General features: G+C 39.9%; 1 protein-coding gene across 4 annotated transcripts in view; it reads left to right on the top strand.

Moving 5' to 3' along the window:
• The first annotated feature begins 888 nt into the window (after positions 1-888).
• Positions 889-16,772, top strand: part of wu:fc17b08 (ligand-dependent corepressor) — a 28,329-nt gene continuing 12,445 nt past the window's right edge. Inside the window, exons 1-7 of one of the 4 annotated variants that reach the window (XM_031305036.2) lie at positions 889-1,017; positions 9,050-9,115; positions 10,126-10,205; positions 10,485-10,617; positions 12,408-12,728; positions 12,836-12,935; positions 15,040-16,772. The exon at positions 15,040-16,772 is cut by the window's right edge and continues 2,243 nt beyond it. In XM_031305036.2, the coding sequence (XP_031160896.1) occupies positions 921-1,017; positions 9,050-9,115; positions 10,126-10,205; positions 10,485-10,617; positions 12,408-12,728; positions 12,836-12,935; positions 15,040-16,060 (1,818 nt within the window). In that variant the 5' untranslated portion in view covers positions 889-920 and the 3' untranslated portion in view covers positions 16,061-16,772. The other 3 variants (XM_035992055.1, XM_035992057.1, XM_035992056.1) reach the window with 3 other exon arrangements.

Raw genomic sequence — 16,772 nt, 5'->3', positions numbered from 1 at the left:
TATTTTCACCATCTTAGTTAAGCGCGTTATCCTGTGTTTTAGTTGAACTGGGAAGTCGGAATTTCCAAGACCCCAGATGGAGATGTTAACTCGAACGCCCCCTGAATTTGGATTTCGCATCTGGAAAGTCGGGAGAACTTCACCAACCCCAACATCACAATCCAACATGGCTGCTCCAACCATCAACAGTAATGAAAGCTGTTTGAATATACTGTTTTTAGCACTTCTGTCTTTGCGTCTCATTAAATCATTACACAGTAGCCTACTATCCATCTTCTATCTGTGGACATGTTGTTACCATAAATGTATGTACTAAATGTTGTGCCACTGCCAACCCACCCTCTAGAAGTTGAGATATTTCACAGGATAAGTGACAACTGTAATCTGCTGGTGCATTAGGAAAAAACAGCAAATCACCAAAATTGTTATCATCCTCTGGGAACAATGCAAAGCAGTTGTTGATATATTTCAGTCTGGACCAAAGTTGTGGGCCTACCAACTCTCGAGCTATGCAGAAAGCAGTGGTTTAATGCTGCCTTGATGCTTTACTATTTCAGTTTATTTTAGTCAATTAATCAAATTACCAAACTCTATTTTCCACATAGTAAACCCGGGGCCTTGGAGCCCCCAAGAGTCTAGGGCCCCTGGGCAGTAGCCTGCTTTAACCTAACCACCACATTAATATTCCTTTTTAAGGGGAAGTAACACTGTTGTTTTCTTTGTGGACTAAATGCATTATATTTTTTATTTATTTGGATATATTTACTTTGTTATTTTGTTAATTACACTATTTGGGTTACTCTGTGTGACTGAAGTCTCCCTCTGGACTGATTTCCTATTCGACACAGAGGCGCGCGCGTTCACATAGCAGAGCGCTTCCTCTTCCCGTGCTCGTGCCCGCTAGACAAGAACGATAGAAAATGGCGAGTCAGTGTAAAAGGCAGCAATGCTCTATCGACAGGCGCGGCTTTCGGCAGGAACTTGACTCTTGGCGACACAAACTCATTCGCTGTGTAGGTAAGGATAATGCCAGTTACACAGCGTACGATGTTACTGGTTGAATTTCGTCTCTGTTTGACCGTTACCGATGTAAATAACCATCTATTACCGGACTCATCTCCGAGCGACTTTTTGTCCTCAACTGTTTCCTTCTCACGGTAACCAGCCCGTGCAGTTACTTAACATTTTGCAGTTTATGGCAATGTTGCACTACTCCTTGGGTTTCCTTGCTGTTTTTATTGTTTTTTTTTATATCCGAACTGTAGACTTTAGTTATCTAGCTAACGTTTCTGGTTTCTAGTTTGTTTAAAGGGCACCGTGCTTGTTTTAAAGGGAGTGTCTCTATGCGTTGCGTCGGCTAAAAGACCCCGTTTGGTAAATGCGCGTTCCCGTGTGTGATGGTGATACTGTATTCTGGATGGGGGAGGGCTACAACTGTTGTGGATGTTTGCTTTTCTCAAATCACCTCCTGCGGGCGCACATTACTGCATTGAGGAAGTGGCTGAGACCCCACTGCTGGGAAGTTACACTAATAAACTTCTATAATGTTAGTTGGTTTCAGGCCACTTTACACAAATAATTAATAAGGCATTGTTAGTTTAAAGCTCTTTTTATTTTGTTAGAGGGTGGAAGTTGAAGCTAAACTATAATGTTGTAATAGTATAGCTAAAGCAATATCCTTAGTAGGATCTAGCACAACAGGACATAACCTTAAATAAGGGCTTGGGCAGGAAGACTTTTTGGTCTGTCTCTCAGTTGGTCCCAGGCCCCCAGGAAGCGCGCTGGGCTTTGAAGCATATTAAATATAGTGGCAAAACAGTGAAATTACAACTCCCAACCCATCACGTTATGCCCTCTGGCACGAAAATACTTTCCCTTAGACTTACATGGCATTTACTGTGATCCATTCGATCCGATAACATTTGGACAGTTCAGACAAGCTGCACTGTTACATTATTCAAGTTAGCGTTGTGGAAGTAGCTAAACTGGAAGTAGCTGGCTTGGCCAGTGAAGGTCTCTAGTGCTCTATGGGCCGCACAATGCGGGAGCAGCGCCTATCATCCGGGTAATTTTTTGGCTCAATGATGGCTTCGCGTAGCCTGACAAGCCAGTCCCACATCAAGATGTTGGGTCTGGGAACTCACCATTGACATTGGCTCAATCCGAGGGGCGGGATAAACGGTTGTCTTTCAAATTCTCTCTGCACGCAATAAGATAGCGCTACAACCAAGCAGAGCAACAAAGAAGGTAGCAGAGCTAGTTGATAGATTAAACTTTTGCGGTATCCGGTCGGCAAAACTCCGAACACATCTTCCTTTTTTAAGAATGACTTCAGTGCCGTTCTTTGTTCTTTTCTCAAAGAAAAGCTTAACTCCAAGTCTTCCAGAGTCGCGGCCAAAGCCAATTCAAAAGACCGCTGTTCCCAGCAGCCATAAGCCCGCCCACCGACTCTATGCACAATGTGATTGGCCCGACCAGAGTTTGGTTTTTCCAGCTCAAAAGCCAACGGAGAGTTGCTACACCCCCTGGCTACAAATTACATTTGCTGCCGCTAGGGTGCGTCTAGATTTCTAGGCTAGGCTTCATGCGCCACTGAGCAACTCTGATGGGAATGAACGGGGCTCCGCCTCAAACACTGTATTCAGTTCTTATAATACATACATTGTTGGTCCACTACTTTGGATCAGACTGAAATATCTTCCTCTAGCACCACCAGCAGGTTGACTTTTAGTAAAATGTTTTCACAACTACTTGATGGATTGCCATAAAATTTGGTACAGCAAACATTGTTTCCAGGTGATGCATTCTAGGCGCAATCCCCTGATTCTACAAAGTAATGGTTTCACTCTCTTGTTTACCAATAATTAGTCTGCATGTATGGTCGGCTTAAGTATTGAATGTGTAGGTTTAAATTATTTGTTTTTTAACTGCTGTTGCTCTGCTTCAGGCAAAGTAAAACCATTTGACATTGCTGCTGGGATAGTAGACATTTCAGTTGTTGACTATGTTTTTTTTTCTGAAACACTTGATTAATAAAACATATTCGTCCATGAACAATATGAAGTTCTCTGTAATATGTTTACAATCCACAATCTAATTATTCTGTTCCACATATATTGACAGATGGCTTACCTTAATAGTAGTTTTACACCATTTGACAGAAGGCGGAGAGGCCATTTTTAAATCCATGCCTTGCCAACCTCCTTCTTCTGACTCGGTAACATAGCAACAGCCAGTGTGGACACTCCGCACTATCAAACACAGATTGACTACACAAATGAGGAGCAGAGTTGCTTAGTGACCCTAATGTTGAAATCAAATCAGCTCCTATGTTGTTGTTTTTTTTTTACTGGATTAATCATAATTCATATACACTTTTTTTATCAGTCTTATAGGGAAATATGTACAAATTATTTCCTGTAATGACTCATTAAGGAAAATGGCATCAAACTTGAATCATGAGGACAAAAATGTATAAATCGATCCATGATTTTAGTGAGGGTCTCTGTGATATTTCATGCAATATATTTTACAAATTGTATGTTGTGGCTTTCCTTGTGAAAACTTTAAAAAAGCATTTAAGCCGCAGGATTCAAAAAATAATTTTAAACACCCAAAATGCTACTTCTGACACTGCTGATTGCAATTTGCACTGACCACCTAAAACTGTCTTGCGATTGTCAGTGATAGACCAGTCTAACCAAAGTTTAGGTCCAGAATTATTTATGATGTTATAGGCATTATATTTGAATGCACATCACTTTTTCATTATTTGTTGTAATAGTAGGGCTATTTAACTGCACAGTTGGTTGTTGGAAGTTGGCAGGTATTTTACATAGTATTCTTAGTGCTCATCATCACTTTTAATAATGACTAGGCTAGGGATATGTGTGGACTGATCCAGTACAAACATATTCCAGCGAAGAGGCTACAATACTAGGTGGGCTGTGTGCTCCTCATTGAAATGAAAATGGAGAGAGAATAATAGCTTTCTGACTAGTCACTAGCTCCAGACCCAGGACTGCTCAGTTAGCCAGTTCCCCCTTTATGATTGACAAATGTCCTTTGTGTTTGGGCTATAATTGTAAAGCTGCAGAGTACATGACAACAGCATCAGTCTGCTTGCTGCAGAATGGCATATTCTGTCCATGACAACAAGGGCATACTTTTGTTTGGCTTTTTGGTGGAGAGGGTTGCACGCCACCACCACCCTGCTGATGCTGAAATGGACATTTTGTCTTTGTGTATTTAATGTGAGCAGTAAAACTGCAGGGCAGAGACAAGGACAATTGTCCCATAGAACAGCAGCAACAATTGTCTGTATGTTTGCCCATACATGTGTTCATGGTCCATCAGCCCCCAGATGAAAACTGTGTGGCTGAAAATGTGTGTTCTGTCTGTATTTGGGAAAATTTGGACTAGAACAGCACCAGCTGATATTTGAAAATGCCAGGAATGCCAGTTATTCATGCTTGCATTGGACATGTGGGTTAGTGGGATTAAAGATGTGCGCAAACAAATAACAGACAAATATTGACATCAGGCAGATTGTCTTGTTTATTATTTAAACTTTAGCATGGCCCATTTTCTGTTCCAGCATGTCCTCTCTGATGAGCGTTCGGCCTACATTTTCCATATTTGCAAAAAGAGCTGGCTAAGGTTTGTTGATATTTTGCAAAACATGACCACCAGCTTTAATGATCTTATATGGAATGCCCTATCATTAAGTGTGTGTGTTTGTCTCTGTGTGTGAGCATGCATCCTTTTTCATAAATTTGCCTAAAATCATGGTGGTCTCATATTTGTTATACAAAGTTATGTTTTGTGCAGCATTACACCATTTGTCTGTCAGCTTGCATCATGTCTTAAGTATTCAAGCCATGTTTTTCCCCCTCTGTAGATGTTGCTCAAAGCTGCCACATCATTGCCCACTGTATAGCCTGATCCAACTACTGTATCTTGCTTGAAATGAACACAATGTGTAGCCAAATGACATTTCAAGCACTTCTTTGCTCATGCCCATGTAATGTCTTAACTTGTCTGTTGACCTACAGTTAGTTACTTTTTTGTGGACAGCATAGTATGCAATAGTAAATGCTTTTTAGATGGCTAGGCATTAGGCTTGGTCTCTATGATGGGCTGACTTGGGATGAAAATAGTCATGTACTGTAGCTCGACTAATTTGTGCAATTTTGTCATCTCTGCACTCATCCGCAGCCCCATCTTACATCTTTATAGAGCATTGCTCAGGGATATCAGTGACCCTCCTCATGCAAAATTACACTCTGAGCATCACATGAACATCGATAAGATTTTAAAAACATAATGCATTTTTTAAAGATACAATCATTTATGAATGATCAATCCGTCTAGTATTTTTCAAAGGCTGTAGCAAAAGATGGTAGATTTAGCAAGGTTTATTTTGGATGCACACTGATTTGAGCTTAGGGAAGCTCCTGTTCTGTGAGCTCGTGGTCACTCCTGAGATAGTATGTGTACAGTAGTTACAGTGGGGGATGGGCTGAGTGGGGGTTGATGCAGCACTGTACACCCTTAGCACTAGAGCGGCAGAGGGAAGGGTGGGTCATCCACTGGAAAGAGCACTGCAGTACCATGATGAGGCTAATTGTTAGTATTTTATTGACATTTATGTTTTTTGTGATCAGTAAATCATAGCATTAGTAAGTTAAGAATTTAAATTTGAGTAGTTGGTTTTCTTAATAATAGACATAGAAGGAACTCATGATGAAGTCCCTAATACTTACTGTATACAAGTGTTTTGGAAATGTACACACATTGTCGTCCTACTAGGGATACAGGCTATCCATTGCCAGAAGAGAGAATTTTTGTGGTTCGTCAGGTGAACACGTTTGACCTGATTTATGAATGTAACTTGTAAGTGGACATGTGGGGAGCTACCCAACTAGGGTAGCAGAACCCATTACCTCTGGTGTCCATTCATTTTGTCCATAGACAATGTTGCATAGCTTGTTGTTTAAGATTTTTTAACACTTAGCAGGACATGGCATTTTCCTAGTTGAATCACTTTTGTTTTGGATTAATTTGGATAAACTCTGCAACTATGATGTAGGCCTAGTGTTTTGCTCCTGAGAAAGCACTCTGAATATGATGAAACTCTGGAGATTTTGGGACTCTGACGTCTTAGTTATAGCAACTGCCGATGGGGTTCATGCATACTGCAGTATTGGGTCAGTTACGGCTAAGATTTCTCAGAAATTAGTTGAACAATCTAGACAAAAGTCTACACGACCACCCTATAGCATTTCTACATTATTTGGAGGAATCCTCTCTGTGTAAAAGTTAAGAGCATACCCCAATTGTAGTATGTATAAAAGCATGCTTGCGCCTGCTCTCTGCATTCGTCCTGGAGCACAGTCAAGGCTTGAGGCAGAGTTGTTGCTCACTGTAAGCCTACATAAGCTCCATGAAAAGACCTCCTAGAAACTTTCATGGTTAAGGTTTGGCTGATGCTTAACTTCAGTCGTTTATGAAGTTAAGATGCCAAACATAGCTGCACACAGTTTCATCAAAATTGCTTGTTGTTCTCCTCTTTATGTGTTTGATTTTGATGTTGGTCTTACTAAGTAGTTTTAAGGCTCCACTATGTTTTTGACAAAACAATAACTCAAAAATGTATATATGAGATGTATATTAATTGGTACTGAAAATTATTGTGCATTGCAGCCCTATTGGACACTATTATTAACCAAATAAACTTTTAGCGATGTCCACTTAATTTCTTCTTCTTATTCCCTATTTTATGGTTAAAAGTGGAAATGTATTTAGAGTAATAATTTGTAGTTTGTAGCTAAAAAGTTGCTGCTCTCATCCCCAGAGCAAAGTTGATTCATTTTTCATTTCAGCAAAGACTTTAGTTATGTTATTTCATTTTTCATTTCAGCATACCTCTGTGACAATTAAGCTGTGCCTTCACTCAGCTATAAATCGCGCGGAAGCAAGCCACAGTTTATTTGGAGTAAATAAAAAACAAGCCAACAAGGGTTGGAAATAGCAAAATGGTCTTGAATCATCATTCTCCTCATATCAAGATGATTGACATGAATGGGTAACTCTCTGCTACTGTTTAAAATAAAAGAAACTATATAATATTATGCACTAGCAATTCTGGATAACAGACTACATTTTCTAATGCTATTAGGCTTTTAGGCATATCCCCCCCCCCCCCCACCCCTATTTTTGCAATGGATGAGGTTTGCTAACCTCATTAACCTGATATCTCTCTCCTGACAGTCATTTTTATTAGTCCTTGATATGTTTTAATATAACTTAGGTGTTAAGCCTGGTGGCAAATAATACAGGGCTTCTTTTTTCTTTTTCTCATTATCACTTTGTACCTCTTATACCCTGTGCTTGTTATTGTATCTGCGGGCTGACACACCAGATATGTGTAGTACCAGCTCATTGGTGGCCTAGCCTAATTCCCTCTTCAGTGAATTAATTGGTGAATGTTCCTTTAAAAAGGAAATACACCTGAAAGCTGAACATTACTGTGTTATTTCTGCATCCCAAATTGCATAACATATGGCAACTGTTAAGTGTAGGGCACTCAATACAATGAGGGGTTGATGTGCATTTTAACTGCTGGTTTTGTTTTGTGTAAAGAGGTTCTTTTTTATTAGTCACTACACCACACTATACATTGCCAGTAGGTTGGAATGTGTTAATATTGCCTCAGACTCATGGTTTAAACTATGACACATTTTTAAATGCCCTAAACTGAATTCCTGAAGAGTAGTTTGATGTCATGGTGCTGCTCTGTCAAACGAAATTGGATGACCTACTTCTCTCCCCCTGCCTCTAAAATATTTCAGAAATAGGATTAGATAGTTACAGCTGAAGTCCTGTGCACTAACCCAGAAACAGACTCACGTTGCAGCTATGATCAAGGCTGTGTTTCACCACTTCGCCCCCCCCCCCCCCCCTCTTTATGTTTGGCTGTTGAAAAGTGGGTGGGAATTTGTAGGGAAGCAGAGTGAGGGCATTTTAACAGATGACAGCTTTTATTGAATTCACTGTGAGTTTAGGAAGAGAGTGGACGGTAAGGGCTGATCATTTCCTCTCTTGTTATCTGTAAAGACATAGTGTAATTAGGCCTTTATTATTATGTTTTAGATGACTAATTGAACTTGTGATATTCATTTTAATATTACTATTCAATGCTATAAATACTTGTTTTATGTAGATTTTTAACAACCATCTGTTATGTTTTTGTGTGCAGTAAACAGATGTTACCTCTGACCTCTTTAGCGCTTAATTTAATGCATGTAGTGGTTTTGGATTGGTTCCACTGACCCTGCAGCAGTAAGCAGACATTGCATATTGTGTTAATGCACTGTTAAGCAAAGTCCTATGCATCTTTCAAACAGCTGGGACTGTAGGATACCACCATCTCATCAGTAATGCATATAAGATGTTTTCTTAGCCTGTATATGTGATATACGATGTTTTGGAAGCGCTTTGTAAGTTGTTTAACTGTAAACTCATTAGTGGACTGCGAAGATTTTGCTTCGGTCGGATTCCCAATCCGCAACATTGCTATGTGATGGTGTCAAAGTATCCTATAGCCTACAGTCTTGTTTCTGACTGTTTCTTTTTAATGTTACAACATGTAGTCACTCCCAACTCTGTAGGTCCTTTAGTTGCTTGGCAACAGGAGGATGGCGTGCATGTATTTACTGTTAAAGTAAAAACCTGGGGTGAAAACTGAAACGTATGTGTTTTAATAGAAGCAGAGGGTTGCTTACAGGGATTGTCAAGATGAAATAGAAAGGCAAAGACAAGCAGGGCGATGTACAGTAGACCAGGCTCTTACTGTTTTTTTCCTGGAGTACAACAAATTAATTTGGGCCCTTGGGCAGATAAGGTTGTCTTAAACAGTGATTCATTTTAAGTCACTGTTCTGCTGCTGTTGGTTTCTGCACAAAGCCTTGATTAGGAGTAAATCTTAACACATGCTATGTCAAAATGTATATGCTCAAGTTTTATTGAATTTCTGGTCTTTCCTTAGGTTTTGAGAGCATTCTCGAAGGTCTGTTTGGTCCAGAGCTGGTAGAAGACCTAAAATTATTTAAGGGTAAGAATCTCAGACCATTTTAATTATCATAATTGTGGCCATGATCTTACAAGTGTATGAATGACATGAATGAGAAATTTGTTTCAAGCATAATCTGTTGTCTGCGCATTATGACAATGCTGCTGCATTGTACCGTCTGGTACCCCTCTACATTCACTCTACAAGACAGCCTCTCTGGCTGCAGAAGAGAAGATGCCTTGTGTTCCTACAAACTTGTTGTTTTAGATGGCGTGGGGCCAGTGTAAAAGTCTACAGTGTTCTACAGACATGTATTTACAATGCATGATGTTAGTGAGACAATAGTGGCCATTATTTAGGTTTTCATCACATTTGCAGTGAGAGGACTGTCAAAGTCTTGTAAACTTTCTACAATAGCAGTTGTGGACGAAGGCTAACATAAAAATTAAGTTTAACCTAATCTGCTCCTGATTTGGGCAGTCTCATTCAAACTAATCAAAACACTTTGATTAGGCCTATGGCCCACTTATTCATTTCATTCATACATTTTTGTCGCTGAGTCTCGTCATTGAGTTGTTCTCTGAAGAATATTCCATACTGAATATAGGACACTGTAGGTTTAAAAAAGAACTGTTTACAATCCTCATAGAGCTGTTTGTTTACATGTGTGTAGGTATGTGTATATGTTTATATTCACTTTTTTTATATACAAACTTATATCTGTACATAGTAGTCAAATGTTTGTTTACCTTGTTCAGCTTTGTTGTCCTTGTTTTTAGCTGTATGTGTATGTCTGTGTATGTACTTTGGGAGCAACAAAAAGCAGTCACATTTCGATGGACAATTCAATTTTGATGCTCTATGTCAAAACGTTTGTTGCTGCACCTCATTAAAAGCTCTTAATATAGTAGTGTGCCAAATCCTCCCTCAGTTGTTCTGTCTGTTGAGGCACTGGTTCGTAGTGAGCTTTAAGTTGGCTAGAAATACACAAGAATATAGGATTTTTTCACACAATTGTATTTCATTGCCTGTCACCTGTTTTTTGTCCATAGACTTCGAGCCTACAGCAGTGTCTGACTGGTCATTTGATGAAAATTGTCTATTCTGCTGTTTGAGGCGAGACAAAGTAAAGGTAAGAGTTATTATTTTTTCTATTTCTTTCTTTACATTTTGATGCTGTCTTTCATAATTTCATTTAGATGTAGGATGAAAAGCTAAAAGTGGACAATGGATGAATGTTAGGAGTGCATTAAATGTGCCTATGCTCTATAATCTGTCAGGGCACCCAATTACCTAAAGTGAGAAGAAATCAGTCTGAACTTTAAAAAAAATCTTCTTATGTATTGTTCAGTATATATGTATCCTGTTTAAGTCTAAAGACCATTGACTTAACAGTTTTGTCATTTGACAGGAACACTTAATTGGCTTAAGCAACGAAGGGCTTGAAGATACACCTAAATCTCTCCTGGTTAAAGATCAGACCACAATCAGCAAACTAGAGAAACAAGCTGAGGAATTTCTCAATGCAGTCCTCTGCAGAAAAGGTGAGTCTTTATGTCTCAGTATTTTGCATTATGTCACTAATGTGCTTAGTATAAAAGAACCTGCCTGCAGACAAGATGGCGTACGCCGTCGCTTGGTAAGCTTTAATTGTTAATTATAAATACGCATGAAATAAAATTGCTACAACTACAGCTTCTGTGGTCTACGGAAAATGACTAGCATATATTTTCTTTGGAGTTGTTTTGCAGGCCGGGTACCAAGCCTGCTTTTATTCTTAAAATATTCGTACAATGTGGTTGTGAATGTTTACCAACGACCACTTATAGCTCAGTAAAGGAATGCACTAGAGGTCGACCAATAGTGGATTTTACCCATACCGATAGCTAGGTTGGGCCGTATTTGCCGATAACCGATTAATCGACAGATAGTATTTATAACGTATACAGTTGACAAAATACATACATTGTTTCAAAAAAAGTCCAGATGCTTTTGCCAATAATCAAAATAATAATGTCATATTTATTGATATTACACCCACAGCAATGCTACACAAGCATGTGTGTTGTCTAAAACAGTTCTCCTACATATTTGGAGTCATCCAGTGCAAAAATAAACATAATGAGCATTATAATTCATATAAAGGACAAACAATCTCAAAACAGTGACGCCATTCTTCTCTGTAGAACGGTTTAGAACGGTAACAGACGATCTCTGACCTGGAGGGATCTATCTTTCCCACTTTATACTATATATATATATATATATATATATATATATATATATATATATATATATATATATATATATATATATATATATATATATATATATATATATATATATTTGTTCTCGCTTGGATGCCCATATAAGGCGTAATGTGTGACGGACCTGCTTTCCCATTGGTTGAAAACATAAACAAAGGCATCATGGGAGATCCCCTTGTCGGTAACACCTACTGTCTATGGGTAGCACGGAGTTAGCGGCAGAAATGACCAAAAACGTGATGAATTATGGACATCAAGTGGATAAATCTTGGATGTAACAGTTTGGATTTAATGCTCAACAACCCCGAAAAAAGGCACAAGCTCCAGGCTGGATAGAAAATCACCTGTAGAGGCTAGAAAGACACCAAAGACACCCCGTGACGGCTAACTCGTTAGCTTTTAGCTGCAGCCATCAGTAAGTCTCTACGTTTAACTGTTATTAAATGATCTAAATATGAATCAGAGGTGCCGTTTGGGATCGTGGATGAGCCTTTAGGGTTCTGATTCTGACATTTGGGTCGGACTTGCGTTTATTTTTGTCAGTGTTTTAACCGCTTGAGGTAAGTTAGCCTACTACTAATGTTTAGCGTCATCTCAGCCTCGAAAGCAAACAAATATACTGTTATGCTGTTCTTTCTCTACTAATGCAGCATCTATTCAACAAATTAATATGAACTGTAGACATACCTTTTTGCTGTCAATGCTTTAAACGTGCATCTGATGTCAGCCTTCTCCGCACAGCATGTGCTCTCCGTGCAGCGCGCAGTAACACGTGTTGAAAATAAACACCAGGCATCAGTGATAGTTTTTATTTCGCCTCTAGAGGCCGCTATTGTAATGCATGATGCCAGCAGACCCTTCTCAGCTCTCGCGTACTGTGTAATGAATGACAGCGCGTGCTTCTCAGCCGCTCCAGCAACGGACGCAACCATCGGTATGGATTTTTGCCGATAACGATAGTTCCACCAATCAACTATCGGTGCCGATTAATCGGCAAAACCGATGAATCGGTCGACCTCTAGAATGCACACTTAACAGTTTTTACCTCCATATTTAATTCCTTTCAGATGCACCAAATTTCTCGGACCCACACATTCCAGTAGTGGCCCGAGAGATCCTTCAGAGAATGATCCGGCAGTTTGCTGCCGAATATACCTCAAAAACCAGCTCCCCTCAGGACAGTGGCTCTGATTCCCAGCCTTGCTCTGACCAAAGCCTACCGACCCCACCATTGCTCTTAAGGGCTCCTCCTTCTACCAGCCCTGCTCCCCCCCTGGCTGGGCCTGCACACAACCAGAACCCAGTCCTCAGCAAGCTCCTCATGGCTGACCAGGATGCTCCACTTGACCTCACCATCAAGAGGCCCCTGGCTGTGCCTAGTGAACAAGGTAGTGTGAACTTAAACACATCTGTAACAGAGAGGCTTATTCATGACTCAGCTAGTGCATTGGTGATAGGCCAGTCTGAACTTTTTTCCTGGCTTTTTTTGTAACAGATGGAGTTCTTGACTTATCTATTAAAAAGAACCGCTATAGTAGCAGCAGCCTGCCTGTCCGTAGTCCCTGCCTTTCTCCAGCCACATCCACGCTTAAAGGGTAAGATAACTTTCTTTGTCTCTTTAGTCTACAGTTCTTAAGCAGTAATGTTTTGATGATATGTTTCATTGTAGTTTAAGATGACTCATAACATGAATTTGGAATGTACGCTTACGTGTAGTGGCATCAGCATGGGCATTAGCTGAGGCCTGAAATTTGAGTCCTGAAATTGAACATCTCTCAGATAGTTGGTGGCTTAATGAAAATGAACAGTAACAAACAGGGTTGTGCTAACAGAAGGGTTTTTTGCCACAAAGAAACATGGGAAAGGGGGTTACCACCTGCAACAGAGCGAAATCTTCCATGTGGTTCTGCTGCTGGATTCTGCTTTTAAACCTCACTCCAGTGCATCCTTATGGATGCAGTTTGTTTTATGCTGCCATTCAAAATAAATTACCTTGCAGACTTCAAGTTAATGCAGCTGCCTGGTCCTCAATTTTTGTCTATCCGGTCACTGGTATCGCCAGCTAGGGACTGAAAGGGCAGCGTCTTAGTTTATGGTTTAAAAGGATTCTGTTAGCTCGGCCTTGTTCATGTTCATCATAGGTCCTTTTCACAGCAGCCATTTTGACATGTCATACAGGGAAAACGCAGGTGAAATTGATCAAAGTAATTGTGGCCCTGTTATATTTCGTTTGTCACAGCCCACCTAAATGGAACAGGGCCATAACCGATGATTAATTATTACACCTGTGATTGCAGTGCAGTGACATGTCAGAATGACCGCTGTGAAAAGAGCCTTTTGTCTGGCACCGGCTGGCCTGATGATAATTTACTGGCCTGGTGATGATGATGATTTACTACATTGATTCTCAACGATGTAGTACTAGTAGAGGTGTTTAAATAATTTCATACACATTTGCACGCCATGTTTCTCTCCCAAGGAAAGATTGTATTCAGTTGTTTTAATCTTCAAAATAAGCATTGCCTGTACATCTATTACTGTGCTGGTAACACAAGTAGTTTTCATATCGCATGCTTCAGATAAACATGATGCCAACTTTTTCAGCAGATTATAGTCACTGATATAAAGTATTAAAAAATAAACATTTTCTCATGTCATTCATCTAAATCAGAGGGCTGTATTTCAAATTGAAATTGCATTCTTTGTAGACAAATTGTGATTTTATTTCATTCTTAATTTAATCAAACATTTGAGACTATCTAAATAGGATTGTATTGTAATGTAAGTTTGTTCTGTTTTTCTTGAGAGCAAATCCTCTTGATACTGTTATAGCTATCTCGACTTGAATGTGCCTATAATTACATTTTTATATGGATTAATTAAGCACTAGTGGCATCGCATGCTCCTCTTCTGCTGCTTTGAGAGCTGATATGATATAAAAGAGATCATCCTTGCAGATCATTCCTAGCATAATAAAGCTGGCTCTGATTTGCATCTGATTTTATGAATATGATATACAACATGCACACTGTCCTTGGTTAATTCAGTTTAGCGTTTGGAGGACAAAGTAAATATAATAATTTTTTGATCTAATTACCAGATAAGTTTTCTTTTTATTCATGTGATCACACTTCAGTTAGTCAGGTTTTGACTTTGATACACACAACCCTCTGCTGGCTTACTCTTTTATTTCTGTGCTTGTTCAGTGGTAACGTCACACACAAAATGTCAAGAGCTTTATTTGCAGTAGTCATTTCGTTTGACATAGTTAGTGTGCCCTGCTTAATGGCTGTGTGCCAAGCTGCCTTACTGCAATGACAAATAATGCCTCCTTCTGGCTATGCTTTTTGAGCCAAGACCTTTTAATGTACTCCAATAAATGCCCTTTTCTTTGCTTTTGTTTTTATTGTTCATTTGCCCTTTCTTTTCTTTTTGTTTCTTATTTTGTTGCACATTTTGTTAACAATCATCACAGCAAGCAAATAAAAAATTGTCAAACTTGAGCCTTTTTTGTTCTTAAAAGTCACACACACAACCACACATTCAGTTATTTTAGAAGATAGTGATGTTACCAAAGCAAGGTCATATAATAAAGGAGTGGCCATCATCCTCCCCTCCCCAACCCATCCTCCTTTTAGAAAAGAGAAAAAAGGCACTGTGCAAGCTCTGCTTACACCCAATTTCCTTCCATCCAATCAGGCGATCCTTGAGAGCGGACGGGCAAGTCGGGCTGTTTATGAGGAGCCTACAGGATGGAAGGATGAGGGAGAATATTGGCCACTCCACCCGTTATAAGCCGTCCTCATCTCTTGCATACTCGCTGCACATCAAAGAGGAGCCCGATCTTGAGAGCGACCCAGAGTCACCTCTCAGCCACAGCTCGGGACCTACTGACCTTTTCAAAAATGGATCCGCTACCTGGAATTTTAAAAGTCATTTTGGGGCCCTCCTCAAACTCAAAACCAACAGTGATGCTAGTGAGCACCTTAAAGACATACCCAAGTTGTTGGAAGCTGCTGGACTTTGGACAAAGCCACTTGCCTATGAGAAAGTAAACCTTCACGAGGCCTGCAGGGACCACAGCCTCTCCCCTTCTCAGTCATCATCTTTCGATCTCAAGATTCCCCAGGTGCGAGTTTTAGCAACAGCAACGGACCCGTCTTGGGATTCCCTGTCCAACGTGTATTCGGGATTAGCTTGTGAGAACGGTCTGGGAAAGGCACTTTGTTCGGTTCTCCCGAGGCAGATCCAGAAAAAGAGCAGTGGAGGTTTTAGTAGCTCAGGTTCAGAGAAGGAATACTGGCCTTACGACACTGACCACAAAGCCTTGCGGAGAAGTTATCCTCTGGATTCAGAGTCAGACCCTGGTAACAAGCAGCCAAGGAAGAAACGTGGGCGATATCGACAGTACAACACTGACCTGCTTGAAGAGGCTATTGAGGTGGTGATGGGTGGGAAAATGAGTGTGTCTAAAGCCCAAACGATCTATGGCATTCCACACAGCACCCTGGAATACAAAGTTAAGGAGCGACTGGGAACCTTGAAACATCCCCCAAAAAAGAAACTGAAGCTGATAAAGGTAGAGGAGCAGGGTGTTTCACGGTCCCCAGAGAGGAAAGAACTCCAAAACTCCCAGCACATTGTTTCTGAGAAAAGAGAGAGTGCATCTGAAGAGAACGGAAATGATTTCCATGATGGAAGCCTCTCATCAAATGAGTGATATAACTGTAAAGTATCAATAGTGATGTACTCTTTAACCAGACAGATGTTGCAATTGCTAGACAGTGGTAGTAGCTGATTTGTTTTTCCATAAAACCTTAATAGCTGTGTGTAACACTTAAATCAAAATACCCATATTTTTTATTAACTTATGTAATTTTACCCCTCACTTTGGTCAGTAATGCATACAAATGTTATGGCCATCTATCTAAAACACTCAGAAGTGTCTGTCTTGCCTTACATATTGTGCCTGGAAGGCATACTTTCAATTTAAGAATTCTAATATACTACAGTTTATTGTTAATTAATTTCAGATTATCTTTTAGGTTATGTTTTGAAATTAATCATTCCTAGCTCTATACATCTACAAATACGTTCTTTACAATTGAATCATGTCTAAGGAAGTGGCGCCCCTCGGTGTCTTCTCTCAGTACTGTTCAGAGTACATGGTCATATGTTCAGAGTGAATATGTAGTCACTTCTACTGTGTATGTAGGCCCTTAAGGATGACAGGTCTCTGTCACTGTTTTGCAAATGCACATCTATGACTGAAATGGAAACCTCATTGTGCATTATCACTAATACCTCAGGACATTCCAGAATATGGGATCATGGCCCATTATTCTTTCATCAGGTTGATGCACAGCTCTAGCAAATCTTGGTTATTATTTTTTGCAAATTGCAGGATTTTAGATGTACACAATGTTGACGAT

Source organism: Sander lucioperca, chromosome 15 (assembly GCF_008315115.2).
Source record: "Sander lucioperca isolate FBNREF2018 chromosome 15, SLUC_FBN_1.2, whole genome shotgun sequence".
NCBI classification, from domain to species: domain Eukaryota; kingdom Metazoa; phylum Chordata; class Actinopteri; order Perciformes; family Percidae; genus Sander; species Sander lucioperca.
The sequence above is the reverse complement of the archived record's forward strand: the minus strand, read 5'-3'. Positions and strand labels throughout refer to the sequence as shown.